Here is a 25,239-nt window from a genome sequence, read left to right on the forward strand (position 1 = left end):
AATGATTTTCGTTAAACCCAAAAGAGTACAACATCTGGTACATAATAAACAGCGAGAAGCAGCTAACAGTGCCCCGTGCGACAGACCCCCTATATGTCGCATGGAGCGTTATATAGGAGGTTCTTTGGATTATCACTCTTTTTTGTTTTATCAAGTGTATTTCAGTTTTTTCAAGTCGATGTACTCATGTTAGTTATAAAAAGAAGTTTGAAAACAACACGATCAAACTCCTCTATAATGCAAGAACAAGCAAAAAAGTCCACCCTAGACGTCAGCCTATTAGCATCGCGCCCACCGCAGACCACGAGACTAATTTCTAACCTTCTGCTTTCAAGAGATTATAGAACAAAACTGGCGACCCTTGCCGAATACAGCCACACCGAATGATTACTGTAGTCTCGCTCAGTAAAAAAAAAGAGATAATGATTCATGTACATTTTCTGTATATCTTCTGTTTATTCTTTGTGGCCTCCTGTCCTGTCAAATTTGTGTGATGTGTGCGCAACCAGCCTTGTCCGTTCCCGTTTCATCTTGCTTCTTGGACGGTCGGCAGCTCGACGTTTCCTCCCCAGTTCCGCACCCGCTCTTCTGCCAGCATAGCCTGCATCACCACCACCCAAACTTACTTAGTGCATCAGAAATCCAAGATCCAGATGCAACTACGATCGAGTTACTTTTCAATTGTTGGAACCAAGTATGTGCCAAACGTGTTGAATTGCCGTTACCTCTTTCTGCCATTTGGTTCTGAAGAGGATCACAAACAGGATGACGGTCTGCAGAACCGTGCCGATCAGCATCCCCACCCAAATCCCCTACACGTACACAAAATCAGTAACCACATTTCACCTGAAAAGAAAAATCAGAACACATCGAATCTAGAGTCTGGACTGCTGTCCGTCTTTGCCTCACCGTTGCGTTAAGCTTCAGCTTGAAGCCGAAGACAGCTGCAAGGGGCAGGCCGATGAGGTAGTAGCAGCCGATGTTGACCCAGGCGACCAAGGACTGCCACCCAGCTCCAATGGCCACTCCTGGAAGGAATCACCAACGATAATCACACACGTCACATCATCAATTTGCTCTCAACAGATTTACTGTACAGATAACGTTCTTGATGATGACTGATGAGTGAGTATAGCTACCTGATAGCACCGGCTGGATGCTGTTGAGGCCTATGGTGGCAGCCAGAAGGTACCCCAGCTTTGCGGCCTCCTTGACGACCTGCTCGTCGTCGGTGAAAAGCCTCGGCAGCTGCTTCCTCGCCAGGAGGGTGACGAGCCCGACGGCGGCCGACGTGGTCACCGCCACCACGACCGAGAACTTGGCCGCTTTCGGGTGCTTGGCGCCAAGTTCGTTCGCCACGCGAACGCTGGCCAAACAATAAACGAGAGACAGGGTCATTATTTCTTGGAATGTCTCGAGAGTTGAGAGACAGGGAAGGGGGAGGAGAACAGAGCAACTGCGTACCTCACTGCGGCATTGAAGCCGACGGATACCATCAGTGTCCAGATGTTGTAGTTCGTGCTGTTGCAACAGAATTCAACTTTTTTAGGCGAATTAAGAAGAGGTCTCGGAACAAGCACTGTCAGTCACAGATTAGTGGTGCACTGACCATATGGAGACGGCCCCGACTTGAATCTCTGGGTTCTTCAAGCAGCCCACCAGAATGATTACTGCCGTGTAGTACCACATCTCTAAGCTGCAGCATAGAAATCACTCCTTACTCATCAGAAGAAAACAGAAGTGCTGATGGGTGACTAATTAGACAAGGAAGCAACGGATGTACGAACCAGAGCATAACTGCGGACGCGAGGGAGAGCCTGACGAAGCCGCCGAGGCTGGCGAACGCCTTGCGCGAGAACCCCGTCCACGCCTCCGGGAAGGACCCGCCGACAACGTACACGAACTGCACCGCGTTGATGAGCCACCAGGAGGCGTTGCCGACCATGGCGGCGCCCAGGAGGCCGCGGCCGAGCTTGGCCACGACGACCCAGTTGAGCAGCGCGTGCACGCCGACGGCGGCGCCGGAGATGACCGTCATGACCCACACCCGGCTCTGCGCCTGGTAGAACTTCTGCATGGGGAAGTTGACGGCGTAGGCGAAGAGCTGCGGCACGCACCAGCGCGCGTACCGCCCCGCCACCGCCGAGATCTCCGGGGACTGCCGGAGCAGGCGGAGGATGGGGTCAGTGAACATGTAGACCAGGAGCAGGGCGACGGCCGTGGCGAGGCAGATGATCCAGGACCGCTGCATGTAGACGCCCAGCGTGTGGAGCTGCCCGCCCCCCACCGCCTGCCCGCACAGCGTCTCCAGGGCGCTCCCCATGCCGAGCTGCGGCGCGACAACAGTAAACAGAGGAACCGCGCATGATTCTAGCTAGCTTAACGAACAGCTAGCGCCATGAAAAGACATATGAACGCAATTGGTTAGGTAGGTACCAGGAGCCCGAAGCCGAGGCCTTCGATGACGCCGATGACAATGGAGACGGCGGCGAGCTCGACCTTGTCGATGTGGCCGACGAAGGCGACGGTAACGAAGCCGATGAGGAACTGGAAGACCCCGGTGAGGATGACCGGCCCAGCGATCTGCCACAGGGTCTTACACTCGTCCGGCAAGGTCTTGCGGCCGGCCACCGCCACCGCCACCGCCTCCGCCGCCGGTGCCACCATCTGCTCTAAAGGTGCTGGCAGCAAGCATATGCTGCTGAACCCCTCACGCCTTTTTTCAGCTTCGTACATCCGTACGGGTCAAGGTTGGGTTCCCCCCACGTTTCAGCTGGTGCTGACCTGACAGGGGTCTAGCTTGCCGTGCGCGCTCGAGGTCGCGCGGCGTGGACTCCGCATGCCGATGCAGCGCCGCAGCCGTCGTGGATATGGGCGGCGTCATGGCGAGAGTCCAACACTGGAGCACCAAGCTCCACGTACGTGCGCGCTACTAACTGTCTAGGCTTTGCTGAGTATGACTTGTGAGCGGGATGATGCGCTTCTTCGGGTGCTTGGGTCAGACGCACAGTTCAAGGTTTGCGGCTAGGCAGGAATTGCAAATGTCATATGGGAGAAGAAACCGTAGCTTTGTCAGCATCCTGAGCTCTCGGCAACTCAACATTTGCTTTGCTTCTCTGTTTCTGTACTTGCTTTGAAGGGAAGAGAGTAGTGATGCTCGCCGTGTGGTACAGTCAAGTAGTAGCTCGCTCGCGCCTATCCACAGTAGTGCTAGTGCCACTGATAAATAAAGCTGAGATGACACGACAACGAAATTCAGCTGTAAACCGTGTCGTGCCGTGCAAGTGCTAGACAGAATCTAACTTGGATAAGCCTTAGCTTCAGCATTTTTTTTTTGGAAAAGGGAAGTCCCCTATCTCTTTGCGAAGTAGGATGTCCCTCGGCCGTCCGTGAACGATGTATGCAATCATTTTATTAATTATTCATAAAACCTTACAAAGTAATACATCAGTATATCTGAATGTTAAACGTGACATATTTGTATTTATTTCTGATTGATCCTTCTATGATCTCTAGCCTTGTATCGATTAACTACTAAAGATATTGTAGGGTTAGTTGGCTTGTCACCCAAGACATCACATGTATATATTGAACAGACTCCAATGAATACAATTGAGTTGCATTCTATAGTCTTCTACATGGCATCAGTTTCCTAATGGCCTTCATCGCTTCCGCCCTAGGCCACCGCCGCCTCCTCTCTGCTTGCCAACAGGCTGCTGCTTCCTCCCAAGCCGCCACCGCCGCCTCCTCTCTGCTTGCCACAGGCTGCTGCTTCCCAAGCCGCCACCGCCGCACCCAAACCCTACCACGCCGCCGCCGCTTTCCTACTAAGCCGCCGCCGCCGCACCTAAACCCTAACCTGCCGCCGCCGCTTCTGCCCAAAGCCGCCGCTGCACCCATCCATCATCATGGTTGGCTCTTCTTCCTCCCTCTCTGATGCAAGCTCCACCACCGTCCTCGTCTTCGCCTCTGAACGCCTCAACAACCTCCCCATCAAGGATCACGTTCCCGTCATTCTCGAGCTCGACTCCCCCTCCTATAACACATGACACACCTACTTCGCGTTGCTCTTCCGCTCCTACCGCCTCATCGATCATTTTGATGGGAGCATCGACATCCGCGACATGAAAGATGACGACGAGTGGTTGGCCGTCCACGCATGCATCGTCAAGTGGTTGTTCCTCACGATCTCTTGACGACTCTTCGACATGGTGAACCTCCGCGATCCATCCGCGCACGTCATATGGACGCGGCTCTGAGACCTCTTCCTCGACAACCAGCTCCAACGCCGCGTGTTTCTCCAAGGCAAGTTCTTCACCTTGCAGCAAAATGATCTCACGATCGATGATTACTGCATGAAGCTGAAGGTGCTCTCTGATGAGCTTCGCGACGTCGGCATGGTGATCGACGACTCCGTCCTCCTCACCAACCTACTCCTCGGCCTCCATCCCGACCTCGGCCAATCCGCCGCTAACCTCTCCCTCATCACGCCCACCTTCGCCAAGGCGGTCACCTACCTGCAGGTGGAGGAGAAACGCCTTCGCCACTCGGCCCGGTAGGCGACACACGCGGCCCTCCATGTCGGCACCACCGGCAGCCTCGCCGCGCCCCCGCCGCCTCCCCGCGCGCCTGCTCCAACCCCACCCGCCGCTCCCGATCGTGGGCGCCAGGAGATGAATCGGGGGTGGCGTGACGGGCGGGCCTGCACCCCGAGTTTCACGCCCCGCCAGGCCGCCATCCCGGCCGCTGCGTCTGCCGGGACGCCGATGCTTCGCTATAATGCATGGACCGGTGTGGTCCATGCGTATTCCATGCCGATCCCCCGGGCACCCACTCCGAGCCTCCTAAGCCCCCGACCGGCTGCCAATTAGGCCCTCCTGGTTGTGCCCGCCCCGGCCCTCCGACCTCTGGCGGTCCCGGCTCCGGCGGTTTTTCGGCCTACGGCGGCCCCTCGGTGTATGGTGGACCCACTGCCTCGCCATATGGTGTTGTCCCTGGTGGTTCTCCCTACGACCCGACGCCCCTCGCCGCCCTCCATGCCGCCCCTTCCCCAAGGAACCACAATGGCGGCGCGGACTGGTACATGGACACGGGAGCTAGCTCTCATATGGCATTGCACCCCCGGTATCCTCTCTCATGCCTCTCCGTATCCCTTCTTCTCTCGCATTGTTGTCGGTGATGGCACCACTCTTCCCATCACCTCTTGTCGATGGCCCGTACATCGGCTCGACATCAACAAAGCTTTCTTGTACGGCCATCTCCAGGAGCGCGTTCTTTGTCAGCAGCCGGCCGGTTTCGTCGACCCCCAGCGACCAGATGACGTCTGCCTATTGTCACGGTCCTTATATGCCCTCAAACAGGCTCCTCGCGCGTGGTACCAGCGCATCGAGACGTTCTTCGCCACGCTTGGGTTTTGCAGCACCACGTCTGACACATCGTTATTCGTGCTCCATCGGGCTGACCATGTGGCTATGCTCCTGCTGTACGTTGATGACATTGTCATTACTGCCTCCAGAACGGATCTTCTTCGCGACATCATCAGTTGCCTTGGCTCCGAATTTCGGTTGAAGGACCTAGGCGCGTTGCACTTCTTCCTCGGCATTAATGTGCGACGCGATGCCCATGGGTTCTTCCTTCATTAGGGGCAATATGCTCTTGATCCGCTGGACCATGCTGGTATGATCGACTGCAAGCCGGCCTCCATGCCTGCTAAGGCCAAGCCGAAGTTTTCTGCCAGAGCTGGATAGCCTGTCACTGACGCCGCCCTCTACTGTAGCATTGTTGGTGCCCTTCAGTACCTCATGCTCACCAGACCAGATATTCAGTTTGCGGTGCAGCAAGTTTGCTTGTACATGCACTCGCCGCGTGACACTCACTAGTCCCTGGTTAAGTGCATTCTACGGTATATTCATGGCACACCGACCTATGGCCTTCGTCTCCGCGCCTCCGCCTCCACCGATCTTATCGCTTACACGGATGCGTATTGGGCTGGCTGTCCTGGCACCTGTCGTTCCACGTATGGATACTGTGTATTCTTCGGTGACTCTCTTGTCTCGTGGTCCTCTAAACGGCAGCCCACCGTCTCCCGTTCGAGTGCCGAGGCTGAGTACCGGGCTGTTGCCAACGTCGTTGCTGAGACTAGTTGGCTGCGTCACCTGCTTGGTGAACTTCGAGTCTTACTTCTGTAGGCTACAGTGGCCTTTTGTGATAATGTGTTGGCCACCTATCTCGTGGCCAATCCGGTGCAACACAAGCGCACCAAACACATTGAGATCGATATTTACTTTGTGCGCGAGAAGGTTAGTTGGGTCAGCTACGTGTTTTTCATGTACCGACTACCCAACAGTTCGCCGACATCATGACCAAGGGGTTGCCAACTGCTGCATTCCAGGAGTTTTGTTCCATTCTTTGCATCATCGACGCCGACGCTTCGACTGCTGGGGGGGGGGAGGGAGGGGGGGAAGGGAGATGTTGAACGTGACATATCTGTATTTATTTCCGATTGATCCTTCTATGATCTCTAGTCTTATATAGATTAACTACTAGAGATATTGTAGGGTTAGTTGGCTTGTCACGTAAGACATCACGTGTATATATTGTAACAGGCTCCAATGAATACAATTGAGTTGCATCCTATAGTCTTCTACACTGAAGCCACCATCTCGGCAACATCTGTCCCTACTCCTATCCACTTGATGAAGAGGTGCCTAAAAATCCGACCGGAATACCAAACAGACTTCACAAGCCTAACATCTAAAGCCGGAGGCCCCAACCAAGCCACAATGCCGGGTCTGGGTTATACACTGGTCCGGCCCACTCTCAGAGGCTACCGCCGTCGTCTTCCACCTATCCATCTTTATAGAATCTCCAATAAAAGATGTAGCTGCAAAAATAACTACATTTTGCATCTTCGAGGCCCAAAAACACCTCTCCCATAGATGGTGTAGATGTAAAAAAATTGCATCTCCGTCTCCCGGAGATGTAAGCTATACTGCTTCGCGGTGCAAATTTGCATCTCCACCTACAGGAGATGTAAAAACGCAACCGCCCGTCAACCCACCAACTGACGTTCATCTGTCTTCCGCGCGACCAGCCACCACCCGATTCCCGCCCGTCCGCCGCAGCCATTGCCGCCGCCAATGACCCCCGCCGCCTTCTCCGACTCCTCCGCCGGTGCCCTGACCCACCTTGCCGCGGCTGCGGCCGCCGCGCCAACTTTCCCCAGTGCCTCCTCCGCCTCCATCCCGCCGCCCCGATTCGTGCAGCCGCCGCCCCGATTCGCCACCCCCTTCGCCTTCTGATGCTCCTCAGCCGCACCTACGTCGCTCCTCCTCTCTTCGCCTCAAATCATTCGCCGTCCCCGCCGCCCCTCCGTCACTCCACCGCCGCTCCTACGCCGCTCCTCCTCCTCTCTCCACCTCGAATGGCCGCTCCTCTACCGCTGCAGCGCCGCTGCTCCGCCGCCCCGATTCGCGCCGCTGCCGTCCCGATTCACTACCCCCGCTGCCCCCACGCACAGCCGTCGCCGCCCCGCCACTGCCCCGAATCGCGTTGCGCCGCCGCTGTCCCCACTGCCGTCGCCCTGATTCGGTCGCTGCCCACTTGTTTTTACATCTCCGTTTTGCATCATCTATTGGAGTTCCAGTTTTACATTTTCAATATGCATCATCTGTTGGAGTTGCCTCTTTTTTGGACATGTAAAAATCACTTTTTAACGATGTAAATTTTTACATCTCCTGTTTTACATCCTAGATTTGCATCATCAACAGAGACTCCAAGACGAAATAACTGCTATGGCAGAGGAGCTAGACCGAAGAAAGCACAATGGAGACGGCGGCGAGCTCGACCTTGCCGATGTGGCCGGCGAAGGCGACGGTGACGAAGCCGATGAGGAACTGGAAGACGCCGGTGAGGATCACCGGCCCGGCGATCTACCACAGGGTCTTGCACTCATCCGGCAAGGTCTTGCGGCCGGCATCCGCCACCGCCTCCGCCGCCGGTGCCACCATCTGCTCTGCTCTGCTCTTCCGGTGCACGCACGAAATACGTAAGTTGAACCCCTCACTCCGCCCACACACCAGGCTAGCCGCCACCGTCCGTTTGTACTTACGTGCCTCGTACCTTTTGTAGTCTTGCACGTAGTACAGGTCAAGGTTGGGTCCAACGTTTCCGCTGCTGCTGCTGACTGACTAACCCCTGCACTCTACACTGGAGTCGCAGGGTTCAGCTTGTCCTGCGCGCTCGAGGTCGCGCGGCGTGGACTCCGCGGGCCGATGCAGTTGGTGGTGGCCGCAGCCCGCAGCCATCGTGGATGTGGGCGGCGTCATGGCGAGACTCCAACTCTCGAACCCCAGCGATCCACGTGCGTTCTACTAAACTGTCTAGGCTTCCTTCCGAAGCTTGGATCAGATGCACGGGTCAAGGTTTGCAGCTAGCCAGATATTGCGAATGTCATAAAAGATGGTAGAAGAAATGCCAATGTTTGCTTGCCTCAACAGCTTGTCCGCATCTGTGCTCTGTACAGTGAGAAGGGGTCGCTTTTGCGATTCTCGCCGTCTCCTACAGTCAGCTACTGTAGCGTGCTCGCTCACGCCTACTCACGCTAGTCTAGTTTGTGCTGCTACTAATATACTAAGATCGCACGACAACGAAATAGTAGGAGTTGTACTGTTTGGCTTCAACTGTACTAAGTTGCGCCGTGTTGTGCTAGACAGAATCTCACTAGGATAAACATTAGCTCGAGCCTTCATATGGGGACCCATGCCCCTGTGTGAATACATGTTCTGGCTATGGTTATGTGGATAAGTGCGGCCGTCACGTCAACGTAGAGGAAATTGCACAAATCACCTATTTTTTGATGGTACTACACAAACGCCTATTTTACAGGTTTGTTGTCACTTTTATATATATAAAAAAAAGTGTATTGACATGATTCCTGACAAATGGGTCTAATTTGTAAATGCATCTGCGGCAAAAAAGAAAAACCAGCCACATCAGCAGCCAACTAGTATTGTCAATATTTCACAATCCTTTGGTCCAATTGAGCCGAATTTTCCCAGAATATTAGCGAGTGCATTTATGATTTATTGGATTGTTTTTGCTTTTTTTTGCACAAAACACCTCGCACAGAGGAGCAGGCGGCGGCAACGGCCGTCCGTTTGCTCGCAAAGTGGCCGTCGGTGATGGAGCCGCCAGCTCTCCTACGTCGTCGGGTAAGCGTGTCTCCACGCCCCCTCCCCACCTTCCTGCCCACCCCAAGGTCTGCTCGTCTCCCCTTACCTCTGCCTGTTCATTAGGCAGTCTTCTCCCCTGTGAAACCCTATACTTTTAGGCGGAAATTTTGTCGCCAATTGGCGTATATTTGTTTAGGAACTTAAATTTTTGGGCATTTGTGTCATAGTATGAAACAATAAAAAAAATTATAGACACGCTTGAGACGTATCAGCGGCTGATATGTCTCCAACGTATCCATAATTTTTTATTGTTCCATGCTGTTATATTATCATTCTTGGATGTTTTACAATCATTTTATAGCAACTTTATATCATTTTTTGGGACTAACCTATTGACATAGTGCCCAGTGCCAATTGTTGTATTTTGCTTGTTTTTACTTCGCCGAAAATCAATACCGTACAGAGTCCAAACGCAGTGAAACTTTTTGGTGATTTTTTCTGGACCAGAAGACACCTGTTGAGCCAAGAAAGTACCTGCGGGGAGCTCCGAGGGGAGCACAACCCACCAGGGCGTGCCTGGGGCCCAGGCGCGCCCAGGTGGGTTGTGCCCACCTCGGTGGCCTCCCGCACCGCCTCTTTGCTCTATAAATACTACAATATTCCAAAAACCCTAGGGGAGTCGACGAAAATCAATTCCAGCCGCCGCAAGTTCCAGAACCACTAGATCCAATATAGACACCATCACGGAGGGGTTCATCATCCTCATTGGTGCCTCTCCGATGATGCGTGAGTAGTACATTGTACACCTACGTGTCCATAGCTAGTAGCTAGATGGCTTCCTCTCTCTCTTTTGATTCTCAATACAATGGTCTCTTGGAGATCTATTTGATGTAACTCTTTTTGCGGTATGTTTGTTGGGATCCGATGAACTTTGAGTTTATGATTAGATCTATATTTTTATCCATGAAAGTTATTTGAGTCTTTTAATCTCTTATATGCATGATTATTTATAGCCTCGTATTTCTTCTTCGAATCTTTGGTTTAGTTAGGACAACTAGATCGATTTTTCTTGCCATCGGAAGAGGTGCTTTGTGATGGGTTCGATCTTACAGTGCTTGATCCCAGTGACAGAAGGGGAACCGACACGTATGTATCGTTGCTATTAAGGATAACAAGATGGGGTCTATTTCTACATAAATAGATCTTGTCTACATCATGTCATCGTTCTTATTGCATTACTCCGTTTCTCCATGAACTTAATTAAGGAAATATGCCCTAGAGGCAATAGTAAAGTTATTATTTATTTCCTTATTTCATGATAAATGTTTATTATTCATGCTAGAATTGTATTAACCGGAAACTTGATACATGTGTGAATACATAGACAAAACAGAGTGTCCCTAGTATGCCTCTACTTGACTAGCTCGTTAATCAAAGATGGTTAAGTTTCCTAGCCATAGACATGTGTTGTCATTTGATGAACAAGATCACATCATTAGAGAATGATGTAATGGATAAGACCCTTCCGTTAGCTTAGCATAATGATCGTTTAGTTTTATTGCTATTGCTTTCTTCATGACTTATACATGTTCCTCTGACTATGAGATTATGCAACTCCCGAATACCCGAGGAACACCTTGTGTGCTATCAAACGTCACAACGTAATTGGGTGACTATAAAGATGCTCTACAGGTGTCTCCGAAGGTGTTTGTTGAGTTGGCATAGATCGAGATTAGGATTTGTCACTCCGTGTATCGGAGAGGTATCTCTGGGCCCTCTCGGTAATGCACATCACTGTAAGCCTTGCAAGCATTGTGACTAATGAGTTAGTTGCGGGATTATGCATTACGGAACGAGTAAAGAGACTTGCCGGTAACGAGATTGAACTAGGTATGAGGATACCGACGATCGAATCTCGGACAAGTAACATACCGATGACAAAGGGAACAACGTATGTCGTTATGCGGTTTGACCGATAAAGATCTTCGTCGAATATGTAGGAGCCAATATGAGCATTCAGGTTCCGCTATTGGTTATTGACCGGAGATGTGTCTCGGTCATGTCTACATAGTTCTCGAACCCGTAGGGTCCGCACGCTTAACGTTCGATAACGATTTGTATTATGAGTTATGTGATTTGATGTACCGAAGGTTGTTCGGAGTCCCGGATGAGATCACGGACATGACGAGGAGTCTCGAAATGGTCGAGACGTAAAGATCGATATATTGGAAGGCTATATTCGGACATCGGAAAGGTTCTGAGTGATTCGGGTATTTTTCCGAGTACCGGAGAGTTACGGGAATTCGCCAGGAGAAGTAATGGGCCTTATTGGGCTTTAGTGGAGAGAGGGGAGAAGGGCCAAGAGGTGGTGCGCGCCTCCCCCCTGCCCAAACCGAATTGGACAAGGGGTGGGGGCGCGGCCCCCCTTTCCTTCTCCCTCTCCCTCTCTTTCCTTCTCTCCTACTCCGAATAGGAAAGAGGAGGGGAATCCTACTTGGACTGGGGAGTCCTAGTAGGAGTCCCCACACCTGGCGCGCCCCCCTTGGGCCGGCCACCTCTTCCCTCCCCTCCTTTATATACGTGGCCAGGGGGCACCCCAAAGGCACTCAAGATTTGTCTTAGCCGCGTGCGGTGCCCCCCTCCATAGTTACACACCTCGGTCATATCGTCATAGTGCTTAGGCGAAGCCCTGCGCCGGTAACTTCATCATCACCGTCGCCACGCCATCGTGCTAACGGAACTCTCCATCGGCCTCTACTGGATCAAGAGTACGAGGGACGTCATCGAGCTGAACGTGTGCTGAACACGGAGGTGCCGTACGTTCGGTGCTAGGATCGGTCGGATCGTGAAGACGTACGACTATATCAACCGCGTTGATATAACGCTTCCGCTTTCGGTCTACGAGGGTACGTGGACACACTATCCCGCTCGTTGCGATGCATCACCTAGATAGATCTTGCGTGATCATAGGAATTTTTTCGAAATACTGCGTTCCCCAACAGTGGTATCCGAGCAAGGTCTATGCGTAGATGTTATATGCACGAGTAGAACACAAAGAGTTGTGGGCGATAATAGTCATACTACTTACTAGCATGTCATACTTTGATTCGGCGGTATTGTTGGATGAAGCGGCCCAGACCGATATTACGCGTACGCTTACGCGAGACTGGTTCTACCGACGTGCTTCGCACACAAGTGGCTAGTGGGTGTCTGTTTCTCCAGCTTTAGTTGAATCGAGTGTCACTACGCCCGGTCCTTGTTGAAGGTTAAAACAACACACTTGATGAAAAATCGTTGTGGTTTTGATGCGTAGGTAAGAACGGTTCTTGCTAAGCCCGTAGTAGCCACGTAAAACTTGCAACAACAAAGTAGAGCACGTCTAACTTGTTTTTGCAGGGCTTGCTGTGATGTGATATGGTCAAGACGTGATGATATATAAATTGTTGTATGAGATGATCATGTTTTGTAAAAGTTATCGGCAACTGACAGGAGCCTTATGGTTGTCGCTTTATTGTATGAAATGCAATCGCCATGTAATTGCTTTACTTTATCACTAAGCGGTAGCGATAGTCGTAGAAGCAATAGTTGGCGAGACGACAACGATGCTTCGATGGAGATCAAGGTGTCAAGACGGTGACGATGGTGATCATGACGGTGCTTTGGAGATGGAGATCAAAGGCACAAGATGATGATGGCCATATCATATCACTTATATTGATTGCATGTGATGTTTATCCTTTATGCATCTTATTTTGCTTAGTACGGCGGTAGCATTATAAGATGATCTCTCACTAAAATTTCAAGGTATAAGTGTTCTCCCCGAGTATGCACCGTTGTGACAGTTCTTCGTGCTGAGACACCACGTGATGATCGGGTGTGATAAGCTCTATGTTCACATACAACGGGCGCATTCCAGTTTTGCACACGCAGAATACTCGGGTTAAACTTGACGAGCCTAGCATATGCAGATATGGCCTCGGAACACTGAGACCGAAAGGTCGAGCGTGAATCATATAGTAGATATGATCAACATAGTGATGTTCACCATTGAAAACTTCTCCATCTCACGTGATGATCGGACATGGTTTAGTTGATATGGATCACGTGATCATTTAGATGACTAGAGGGATGTCTATCTAAGTGGGAGTTCTTAAGTAATATGATTAATTGAACTTTAATTTATCATGAACTTAGTCCTGATAGTATTTGCATAACTATGTTGTAGATCAATAGCTCGCGATGTAGATCCCCCTTTATTTTTGATATGTTCCTAGAGAAAAACTATGTTGAAAGATAATAGTAGCAATAATGCGGACTAGGTCCGTGATCTGAGGATTATCCTCATTGATGCACAGAAGAATTATGTCCTTGATGCACCGCTAGGTGACAGACCTATTGCAGGAGCAGATACAGACGTTATGAACGTTTGGCAAGCTCGGTATGATGACTACTTGATAGTTTAGTGCACCATGCTTTACGGCTTAGAACCGAGACTTCAAAGACGTTTTGAACGCCATGGAACATATAAGATGTTCCAAGAGTTGAGATTGATATTTCAGACTCATGCCCGTGTCGAGAGGTATGAGACCTCTGACAAAATACTTTGCCTACAAGATGGAGGAGAATAGCTCAGATAGTGAGCATGTGCTCAGAATGTCTGAGTACTATAATCACTTGAATCAAGTGGGAGTTAATCTTCCAGATAAGATAGTGATTGACAGAGTTCTCTAGTCACTATCACCAAGTTACTAGAACTTCGTGATGAACTATAATATGCAAGGGATAACAGAAATGATTCCCAAGCTCTTCGCGATGCTGAAATCGGCGAAGGTAGAAATCAAGAAAAGCATCAAGTGTTGATGGTTGACAAGACCACTATTTTCAAGTAAAAGGGCAAGGGAAAGAAAGGGAACTTCAAGACGAATGGCAAGCAAGTTGCCACTCCCATGAAGAAGCCCAAAGCTAGACCCAAGCCTGAAACTGAGTGCTTCTAACTGCAAAGGAAATGATCACTGAAGTGGAACTGCCCTAGATACTTGGCGGATAAGAAGGATGGCAAAGTGAACAAAGGTATATTTGATATACATGTTATTGATGTGTACTCTACTATTTTTTATAGCAAACCCTCGGTATTTGATACTGGTTCAGTTGCTAAGAGTAGTAACTCGAAAAAAGAGTTGCAAAATAAACAGAGACTAGTTAAGGGCGAGGTGATGATGTGTGTTGGAAATGATTCCAAGGTTGATAAGATCACCATCGCACACTCCCTTTACCTTCGGGATTAGTGTTGAACCTAAAATAAATGTTATTTGGTGTTTGCGTTGAGCATGAATATGATTGGATCATGTTTATTGCAATACGATTATTCATTTAAGTCAAAGAATAATTGTTGTTCTATTTACATGAATAAAACCTTCTATGGTCATACACTCAATATAAATGGTTTTGTTGAATCTCGATCGTAGTGATACACATATTCATAATATTGAAGCCAAAAGATGCAAAGTTAATAATGATAGTGCAACTTATTTGTGGCACTGCCGTTTAGGTCATATTGGTGTAAAGCACATGAAGAAACTCCATGCTGATGGGCTTTTGGAATCACTTGATGCTTGCGAACCATGCCTCATGGGCAAGATGACTAAGACTCTGTTCTCCGGAACAATGGAGCTAGCAAACTGACTTATTGGAAGTAATACATACTGATGTATGCGATCCGATGAGTGTTGAGGCTCGCGGCGGGTATCGTTATTTTCTTACCTTCATAGATGATTTGAGAAGATATGGGTATATCTACTTGATGAAACATAAGTCTGAAACATTTGAAAAGTTCAAAGAATTTCAGAGTGAAATGGAAAATCATCATAACAAGAAAATAAAGTTTCTACAATCTGATCGCCGGGACAAATATTTGAGTTACGAGTTTGGTCTTCAATTAAAACAATGTGGAATAGTTTCACAAACTCATGCCACCTAGAACACCACAACATAATGGTGTGTCCGAACGTCATAACCGTACTTTATTGGATATAGTGCAATCTATGATGTCTCTTACAGATTTACCACTATCTTATTGGGGTTATGCATTAGAGACAGCTACATTCACGTTAAATAGGGCACCATCTAATTCGTTGAGACGACACCGTATGAACTATGGTTTGGCTAGAAACCTAAGCTGTCGTTTCTTAAAGTTTGGGGTTGCGATGCTTATGTGACAAAGTTTCAAACCGATAAGCTCGAACCTAAATCGAAGAAGTGCGTCTTCGTAGGATACCCAAAAGAAACTGTTGGGTACACCTTCTATCATAGATCCGAAAGCAAGATATTTGTTGCTTAGAGTGGATCCTCTCTAGAGAAGGAGTTTCTCTCGAAAGAAGTGAGTGGGAGGAAAGTAGAACTTGATGAGGTAATTGTACCTGCTCCCAAATTGGAAAGTAGTTCATCACAGAAATCAGTTCCAGTGATGCCTACACCAATTAGTGAGGAAGTTGATGATGATGATAATGAAACTTCAGATCAAGTTACTACTGAACCTCGTAGGTCAAACAGAATATGTTCTGCACCAGAGTGGTACGGTAATCCTATTCTGGGAATCATGTTACTAGACCATGACGAACCTACGAACCATGAGGAAGCGATGATGAGCCCAGATTCCGCGAAATGGTTTGAAGCCATGAAATCCGAGATGGGATTCATGTATGATAATAAAGTATGGACTTTGATAGACTTGCCCGATGATCGGTGAGCTATTGAGAATAAATGGATCTTCAAGAGGAAGACAGACGCTGATAGTAGTGTTACTATCTACAAAGCTCGAATTGTTGCAAAAGGTTTTTCGACAAGTTCAAGGTGTTGACTACGATGAGATTTTCTCACTCGTATTGATGCTTAGAGTCTGTCTGAATCATGTTAGCAATTGCCGCATTTTATGAAATTTGGCAAATGGATGTCAAAACTGCATTTCTTAATGGATATCTCAAAGAAGAGTTGTATATGATGCAACCAGAAGGTTTTGCCGATCCTAAAGGTGCTAACAAAGTGTGCAAGCTCCAGCGATCCATTTATGGACTGGTGCAAGCCTCTGGAGTTGGAATATACACTTTGATAGTGTGATCAAAGCATATGGTTTTATACAGACTTGTGGTGAAGCCTGTATTTACAAGAAAGTGAGTGGGAGCACTACAGACTTTCTGATAAGTATATGTAAATGACATATTGTTGATCGGAAATGATGTAGATTTTTTTGGAAAGCATAAAGGAGTGTTTGAAAGGAGTTTTTCAAAGAAAGACCTCGGTGAAGCTGCTTACATATTAAGCATCAAGATCTATAGAGATAGATCAAAATGCTTCATAAGTTTTTTCAATGAGTACATACCTTGACAAGATTTTGAAGTAGTTAAAAATGGAACAGTCAAAGAAAGAGTTCTTGCCTGTGTTGCAAGGTGTGAAGTTGAGTAAGACACAAAGCCCGACCACGGCAGAAGATAGAGAGAGAATGAAAGTCATTCCCTATGCCTCAGCCATAGGTTCTATAAAGTATGCCATGCTGTGTACCAGACCTATTGTATACCCTGCCCTGAGTTTGGCAAGGGAGTACAATTTTGATCTAGGAGTAGATCACTGGACAACGGTAAAAAATATCCTTAGAGGACTAAGGAAATATTTCTCGGTTATGGAGGTGATAAAGAGTTCGTCGTAAAGAGTTACGTCGATGTAAGCTTTGACACCGATCTGGATGACTCTAAATCACAATCTAGATACATATTGAAAGTGGGAGCAATTAGCTAAAGCAGCTCCGTGCAGAGCATTGTAGACATAGAAATTTGCAAAAATACATACGGATCTGAATTTGGCAGACCCGTTGACTAAACTTCTCTCACAAGCAAAACATGATCACACCTTAGTACTCTTCGGGTGTTAATCACATGGCGATGTGAACTAGATTACTGCCTCTAGTAAACACTTTGAGTGTTGGTCACATGGCGATGTGAACTATGGGTGTTAATCACATGGTGATGTGAACTATTGGTGTTAAATCACATGGCAATGTGAACTAGATTATTGACTCTAGTGCTAGTGGGAGACTGAAGGAAATATGCCCTAGAGGCAATAATAAAGTTATTATTTATTTCCTTATTTCATGATAAATGTCTATTATTCATGCTAGAATTATATTAACCGGAAACTTGATACATGTGTGAAGACATAAACAAAACAGAGTGTCCCTAGTATGCCTCTACTTGACTAGCTCGTTAATCAAAGATGGTTAAGTTTCCTAGCCATAGACATGTGTTGTCATTTGATGAACAGGATCACATCATTAGAGAATGATGTGATGGAGAAGACCCATCCGTTAGCTTAGCATAATGATCGTTTAGTTTTATTGCTATTGCTTTCTTCATGACTTATGCATGTTCCTCTGACTATGAGATTATGCAACTCCCGAATACCGGAGGAACACCTTGTGTGCTATCAAACGTCACAATGTAACTGGGTGACTATAAAGATGCTCTACAGGTGTCTCCGAAGGTGTTTGTTGAGTTGGCATAGATCGAGATTAGGATTTGTCACTCCGTGTATCGGAGAGGTATCTCTGGGCCCTCTCGGTAATGCACATCACTATAAGCCTTGCAAGCATTGTGACTAATGAGTTAGTTGCGAGATGATGCATTACGGAACGAGTAAAGAGACTTGCCGGTAACGAGATTGAACTAGGTATGAGGATACCGACGATTGAATCTCGGGGAAGTAACATATCGATGACAAAGGGAACAACGCATGTTGTTATGCGGTTTGACCGGTAAAGATCTTCGGAGAATATGTAGGAACCAATATGAGCATCCAGGTTCCGCTATTAGTTATTGATTGGAGATGTGTCTCGGTCATGTCTACATAGTTCTCGAACCCGTAGGGTCCGCACGCTTAACGTTCGATGACGATTTGTATTATGAGTTATGTGATTTGATGTACCGAAGATTATTCGGAGTCCTGGATGAGATCACGGACATGAGAGGAGTCTCGAAATGGTCGATGTAAAGATCGATATATTGGAAGGCTATATTCGGACATCGGAAAGGTTCCGAGTGATTCGGGTATTTTTTGGAGTACCGGAGAGTTACGGGAATTCGCCGGGAGAAGTAATGGGCCTTATTGGGCTTTAGTGGAGAGAGGGGAGAAGGGCTAAGAGGTGGCGCGCGCCTCCCCCCTGCCCAAACCGAATTGGACAAGGGGTGGGGGCGCGGCCCCCCTTTCCTTCTTCCTCTCCCTCTCTTTCCTTCTCTCCTACTCCGAATAGGAAAGAGGAGGGGAATCCTACTTGGACTGGGGAGTCCTAGTAGGATTCCCCACACCTGGCACGCCCCCCTTGGGCCGGCCACCTCTTCCCTCCCCTCCTTTATATACGTGGCCAGGGGGCACCCCAAAGGCACTCAAGATTTGTCTTAGCCGTGTGCGGTGCCCCCCTCCACAGTTACACACCTCGGTCATATCGTCATAGTGCTTAGGCGAAGCCCTGCGCCGGTAACTTCATCATCACCGTCGCCACGCCGTCGTGATGACGGAACTCTCCCTCGGACTCAACTGGATCAAGAGTACGAGTGACGTCATCGAGCTGAACGTGTGCTGAACACACTATCCCGCTCGTTGCTATGCATCAGCTAGATAGATCTTGCGTGATCATAGGAATGTTTTTTGAAATACTGCGTTCCCCAACACTTAATACACTAGATGCATACTGGATAGCGGTCGATGTGTGGAGTAATAGTAGTAGATGCATGCAGGAGTCGGTCTACTAATCTTGGATATGATGCCTATATAATGATATCGTCATGATTATTTGAAGTTCTATCAATTGCCCAACAGTAATTTGTTTACCCACCATATGCTAATTTTCTTGAGAGAAGCCACTAGTGAAATCTACGGCCCGGGGTCTCTTCTTTATTATATTTGCCTTCGCGATCTATTTTTGTTTGCTTTTATTTTCAGATCTATTAATCCAAAAATACAAAAATACCTTGCTGCAATTTTTATTTATTTATTTTATCTCGCGTTCCCACGAGATCTATTTATCCAATGTACTACAATTTTATCTGTCTTTTTACCCGTGAGGGATTGACAACCCCTCTCTTACGTCGGGTTGCAAGTATTTGTTCTTTGTGTGCAGAAGCTGTTTACGTGGTGTTGCGTGGTTCTCCTACTGGTTCGACAACCTTGGTCTCATCACTAAGAGAAATACCTACCGTAGCTGTGTTGCATCATCCCTTCCTCTTTGGGGAAATACCGACGTAGTTCAAGCCACATCAAAAGGAATTTCTGGCGCCGCTGCCGGGGAGACATCACCAACATCTACCAGGTTCCTAATCACAAATCTCATCTCCTTACAATTTACATTATTTGCCATTTGCCTCTGGTTTTCCTCTCCCCCACTTCACAAAAATTTGCCGTTTTATTCGCCCTCTTTTTTTCGTTCGCCGTTTTCTCGTCAGATCTATCTTTTTTGCTTGCAATCATGAGTGATTTTGGTATGGCAAAAACAGATGATGTCCTAACTCCTATGATTGGACATTCTGGCAATCTGGATGCTAAAACTTTTGTTTTGGGGCAAGGGAATGTTATGGGAAAAGAACATATCCAAGAATTTTTCAATTGTGTTGGAAACTTAAGTCTTGATGATACTCCTATACTTAAAAGGACTACATCTTACTCGAAAGCTATTTCAGCACTAGTTCTGAAACTTGAAAATAAATTTATCCGTACTCATCCTACCTTGCAAAGATTGTTTTATGAGTTACCCATTATAAATAATCCTAAAGCAAAAAAATGGCTACCATTGTTCTTATGAATGAATTTGATTACATAATACGAGAAGCTAGGGAAATCTTTGATTTTTATGGTATGAATCATGAAAAGCCCGTGATAGATGAAATTCTTTATAATAGTGATTGTGCGTTGAGGCATTTGCTTGGGAATAATCAAATCTTTGATGAGAATCTTAAAAAGCAAGTCCCAGTTTTAGAAATAATCCAACAAGTTTTCAATGATGTTAATCAACATTATTCGTGGATTCTTGCCGGAAATCTAAGGGGATATGATGATAAGCAACTTGATAGTGCTAAAGTTTCCATGGATAATGTGTTGTTTTTGCAAAACCTCCTGACAAAAACTCCTCTAAGGAAAACAAAAACAAAGATGACAACAATCCTTCGCATTATGCCTAGCTAGGGGCATAAAACGATAGCGCTTGTTGGAGGCAACCCAATGAATAAAATTTATTTTTGTCCTTTTCTTTCTGTTCTTGAGTGTTTTCACAATTATTCTATTGTTATGATTGTATTTTTTTGTGTTGTAATTAGTGTTTGTGCCAAGCAAAGCCTTTGGGATCATGTTGGGTGATAGTTGATTTGATCTTGCTGAAAATCAGAAACTTTTGTGCTCACGAAAATAATTCTCCTTTTTAACAGAAGCGCGATAAAATACTGATTATTTTTGCAGAAGATTAATATACAAATTGCTCACGTTATCCTAATTTTTCAGAATTTTTGGAGTTACAGAAGTATTCGAAATATTCAGGTTGCTACAAACTGTTCTGTTTTTGACAGATTCTGTTTTTGTTGTATTATGTGCGTGTTTTGATGATTCTATTGTTTCCTTTGGAGAGTTTTTGCCATGAAGAAGTTAAAATACAGTAGATGTAATACAATAACAAAATATGAATGGGTTTGCAACAGTACTTAAAGTAGTGATTTGCTTTCTTATACTAACAGATCTCACGAAGTTTTGTTGAGTTTTGTGTGATTGAAGTTTTCAAGTTTTGGGTGAGATCGTGATGGGTGAAGGAATAAGGATTAGTAAAAGGCTAAGCTTGGGGATGCCCGAGGCACCCCAAGATCATATTCAAGAAGTATCAAGCAACTAAGATTGGGGATGCCCCCGAGTGGCATCCCCTCTTTCTTCTAACAACCATCGGTATTTTACTTTAAACTATATTTTTATTCCTCACATATTATGAGTTGTTCTTGGAGCGTCTTGTATGATATGAGTCTTTGCTTGTTTTTATTTTTTATTTTTAATAATCATCCTTGCTGTACACACCTATTTTGGAGAGCCAAATTGTGCTATGCTTGCTCCTATGCTTCACTTAAATTTGTAGAGCCTTGGAATTGCTCTAGTGCTTCACTTATATCTTTTTGAGCACGGTGTGCTTTGTTATCTTTGAAGAAATTCTCTCATGCTTCACTTAGATTAATTTGAGAGAAAGAAATATGATGGTCATGTTCTTCACTTATATTTGTTTCAGCTTATTAAAAGCAACATATGAAACTAGTTCCAAAGTGATAGATATCCAAGGAGGATATAATAAAAACTTTCATGAAGATCATTGGACAAAATAAACTTGATTCTTTGTAATAGTTTTGAGATATTATGATAGTGATATGTGAGTCATGTTGATGAGTAATTATGCTTTAGTAATAATATTGGTGTTAAGGTTTGTGATTCCCTATGCAAGCACGAAAGTCAATAGCTATGCAATGAAATTACATCCTACTTGTGGTGCATTATTTGGTGTTAGTTATGCTTAATGCTTTCTTATGAGATTTTTTGTTTCTTGGTTGGATGATTCTCAATCTTTTGCTAGCCTTCATTTGCACTAAGTATGATCACTACTTGTGCATCCAAAATCCTTTAAACCAGTTTTTGCCACATGAGTCCACTATACCTACCTATATACGGTATTCTTTTGCCATTCTAAGCAAATTTGTATGTGCCACCTCTAATTTTCAAAATAAATTTCTCTTTTGTGTGCTCGTACCGCTCATGGAACAGTAGGGGGTGGCTGATATATTTCCATGTTAGATGTGTTATTCTCAAGATGGGTTTTTATTCACTTGTCATTGCACGAGAGTATGGCAAAGGTATTAGGGATGCCCAGTCCCGAAATGAGAAATGAATTTATTTTATGTTGTCAAATAATAAATTTCTGGGATTGTGTTGGTATGGAAGGCACCCGTGGATACGGTTAGCCATGGAAAGTGAAAGTATGGTGGAAAAAGGAATAAACTTTATTTTCTGTTTGGGAACTGCCTATGATATATCTAGCATGGAAAGTATTGGGAATTACTCGATTGTTTTCATTGACAGGAAAAGCATGCCGCCTAAAATGTTTTTATCTCTATCTTTTTCGCTTTGAGCTCTGGCACCTATACAAATCCCTACTTCCCTCCGCGAAGGGCCTTTTCTATTTACTTTATGCAATTTTTATTTTTACTTGAGTCTCCATCTTCTCTTATAAAGCACCAACTAAGGGGCACTATGATCGTACTTGAGCATTGGGTGTACCTAATATGCGAGTGTGTTTCATGAATGGATCTATGATTGAGCATAATGGGCTAGGGATAACTTGCTTTAGTGTTGATATTTTGAAAGACATGGTTGCTTGTTGATATGCTTGAGTATTAAAGTCCTCATGTCAAAACTAGACTATTGCTTTGAACCATATAAAAGTCCAAATGTCCATGCTACAAAGAAAAGAATGTGTGATGAACATGTTATGAAGCATTCCACATCAAAAATTCTATTTTTTCATCATTTACCTACTTGAGGACGAGCAGAATTAAGCTTGGGGATGCTGATACGTCTCCAACATATCTATAATTTTTTATTGTTTCAATGCCATTATATTATCATTCTTGTATGTTTTACAATTATTTTATAGCAACTTTATATCATTTTTTGGGACTAACCTATTGACATAGTGCCCAGTGCAAGTTGCTGTTTTTTGCTTGTTTTTACTTCGCAGAAAATCAATACCAAACGGAGTCCAAACGCAGCAAAACTTTTTGGTGATTTTTTCTAGACCAGAAGACACCTGTTGGGCCAAGAAAGTACCCGAGGGGGGCTCCGAGGGGAGCACAACCCACCAGGGCATGCCTGGGGGCCCATGCGCGCCCAGGTGGGTTGTGCCCACCTCGGTGGCCTGCCGCACAACCTCTTTTCTCTATAAATACCCCAATATTCCAGAAACCCTAGGGAGTCGACGAAAATCAATTACAGTCGCCGCAAGTTCCAGAACCACCAGATCCAATCTAGACACCATCATGGAGGGGTTCATCATCCTCATTGGTGCCTCTCCGATGATGCGTGAGTAGTTCATTGTAGACCTATGGGCCCGTAGTTAGTAGCTAGATGGCTTCCTCTCTCTCTTTTGATTCTCAATACAATGGTCTCTTGGAGATCTATTTGATGTAACTCTTCTTTCGGGGTGTTTGTTGGGATCCGATGAATTTGAGTTTATGATCAGATCTATGTTTTTATCCATGAAAGTTATTTGAGTCTTTTGATCTCTTATATGCATAATTACTTATAGCCTCGTATTTTTTGTTCGAATCTTTGGTTTAGTTAGGACAACTAGATCGATTTTTCTTGCCATGGGAAGAGGTGCTTTGTGATGGGTTCGATCTTATGGTGCTTGATCCCAGTGACAAAAGGGGAACCGACACATATGTATCATTGCTATTAAGGATAACAAGATGGGGTCTATGTCTACATAAATAGATCTTGTCTACATCATGCCATCGTTCTTATTGCATTACTCCGTTTCTCCATGAACTTAATACACTAGATGCATGCTGGATAGCGGTCGATGTGTGGAGTAATAGTAGTAGATGCAGGCAGGAGTCGGTCTATTAATCTTGGACGTGATGCCTATATAATGATCATTGACTGGATATCGTCATGATTATTTGAAGTTCTATCAATTGCCCAACAGTAATTTGTTTACCCACCGTATGCTATTTTTCTCGAGAGAAGCCAGTAGTGAAATCTACGGCCCCCGGGTCTCTTCTTTAATATATTTGCCTTCGCGATCTATTTTTATTTGCTTTTATTTTCAAATCTATTTATCCAAAAATACAATAATACCTTGCTGCAATTTTTATTTGTTTATTTTATCTCGCGTTCCGGCGAGATCTATTTATCCAATCTACTACAATTTTTCCTATCTTTTTAACCGTGAGGGATTGACAACCCTTCTCTTACGTCGGGTTGCAAGTATTTGTTTTTTGTGTGCAGGAGCTGTTTACGTGGTGTTGCGTGGTTCTCCTACTAGTTCGATAACCTTGGTCTCATCACTAAGGGAAATACCTACCGTAGCTGTGCTAGATCATCCCTTCCTCTTTGGAGAAATACCGACGTAGTTCAAGCCGCATCAGCGGCCGGCCCCCTGCCCCCTCAGGGTCGGGCCTTTATCAGAGATTGTTTTTGCACTATAATGGAATAGAATCCTAGTTCTAAATTTCATGTACGGAGAATCCGTCCTATTAACAAACCTGAAAAAGATAAGTTTTCATGGTCTTTCCTTTGGTCTACATGCGCAAATCAAATGGTTTAAGAATGGATGCAAGCCTTGCATCGGTAAATATCTCACCTCTAATTGACGGGTTTAAGAATGGATGCAGTATTTCCATTGGTTAACTTTTTCATTCAAAATTTAACATTAAAAAAATACAAAAAATGCAATAAATCATAAATGCACTCACTAATATTCTGGGGAAAATCCAGCTCAATTAGAGAAAAGGATTGTGAGACATTGACAGCTCTAGTTGGCTGCTGATGTGGCTGGTTGTTTTTGCCACCAGTGCACTTATAAACTGGACCCACTTGTTAGGAATCATGTCTACACACCTAAATGGTGGATTAGACCTAGCTGCTACGAATTTCCCCAATATATGATGTTTTTTGCAATGAACCTATAAAGTAGGTGTTTTGTGCAACACTAACACCAAAAGTAGGTGGTTTGTACAATTTCCTCCACCAACAGGATAACATACCATATGTCAGTTTTAACATTACTAAGGTGTTGGAGGACCCGACTTCTGAAGCCATCCGAAGCCCCGAATGTTTTTTTACCGTTCAGTCGGTTTACTATGACGTAGTCTAGCTGTCTCTCCGGGATATAGCTATTAACCCCTAGCAAAATTATTTGGTCACGGGATTGGGGAGGAAGAAGAGAGGATGTGGAAAGGGAGACAACCGCTGATCTGATCGATGGTTCTCATCCTCGCGCAGCACC

General features: G+C 46.0%; 1 protein-coding gene across 1 annotated transcript; it reads right to left on the reverse strand.

Annotated features, from left to right (window-relative positions):
- Positions 1 to 206: 206 nt before the first annotated feature.
- LOC123079278 (protein DETOXIFICATION 32) lies at positions 207 to 3,164 on the reverse strand. Its single transcript, XM_044502013.1, has 8 exons — positions 2,437 to 3,164; positions 1,788 to 2,329; positions 1,610 to 1,696; positions 1,465 to 1,521; positions 1,140 to 1,366; positions 910 to 1,028; positions 726 to 812; positions 207 to 601 (listed from the first exon to the last, which is right to left on the reverse strand). The coding sequence occupies exons 1-8, from the start codon at positions 2,734 to 2,736 to the stop codon at positions 527 to 529; spliced, it is 1,494 nt and encodes a 497-aa protein (XP_044357948.1). The 5' UTR covers positions 2,737 to 3,164; the 3' UTR covers positions 207 to 526.
- Between the last annotated feature and the right edge of the window lie 22,075 nt (positions 3,165 to 25,239).

The sequence above is a fragment of the Triticum aestivum genome, chromosome 3D (genome assembly GCF_018294505.1).
Source record: "Triticum aestivum cultivar Chinese Spring chromosome 3D, IWGSC CS RefSeq v2.1, whole genome shotgun sequence".
In the NCBI taxonomy this organism is placed as follows: domain Eukaryota; kingdom Viridiplantae; phylum Streptophyta; class Magnoliopsida; order Poales; family Poaceae; genus Triticum; species Triticum aestivum.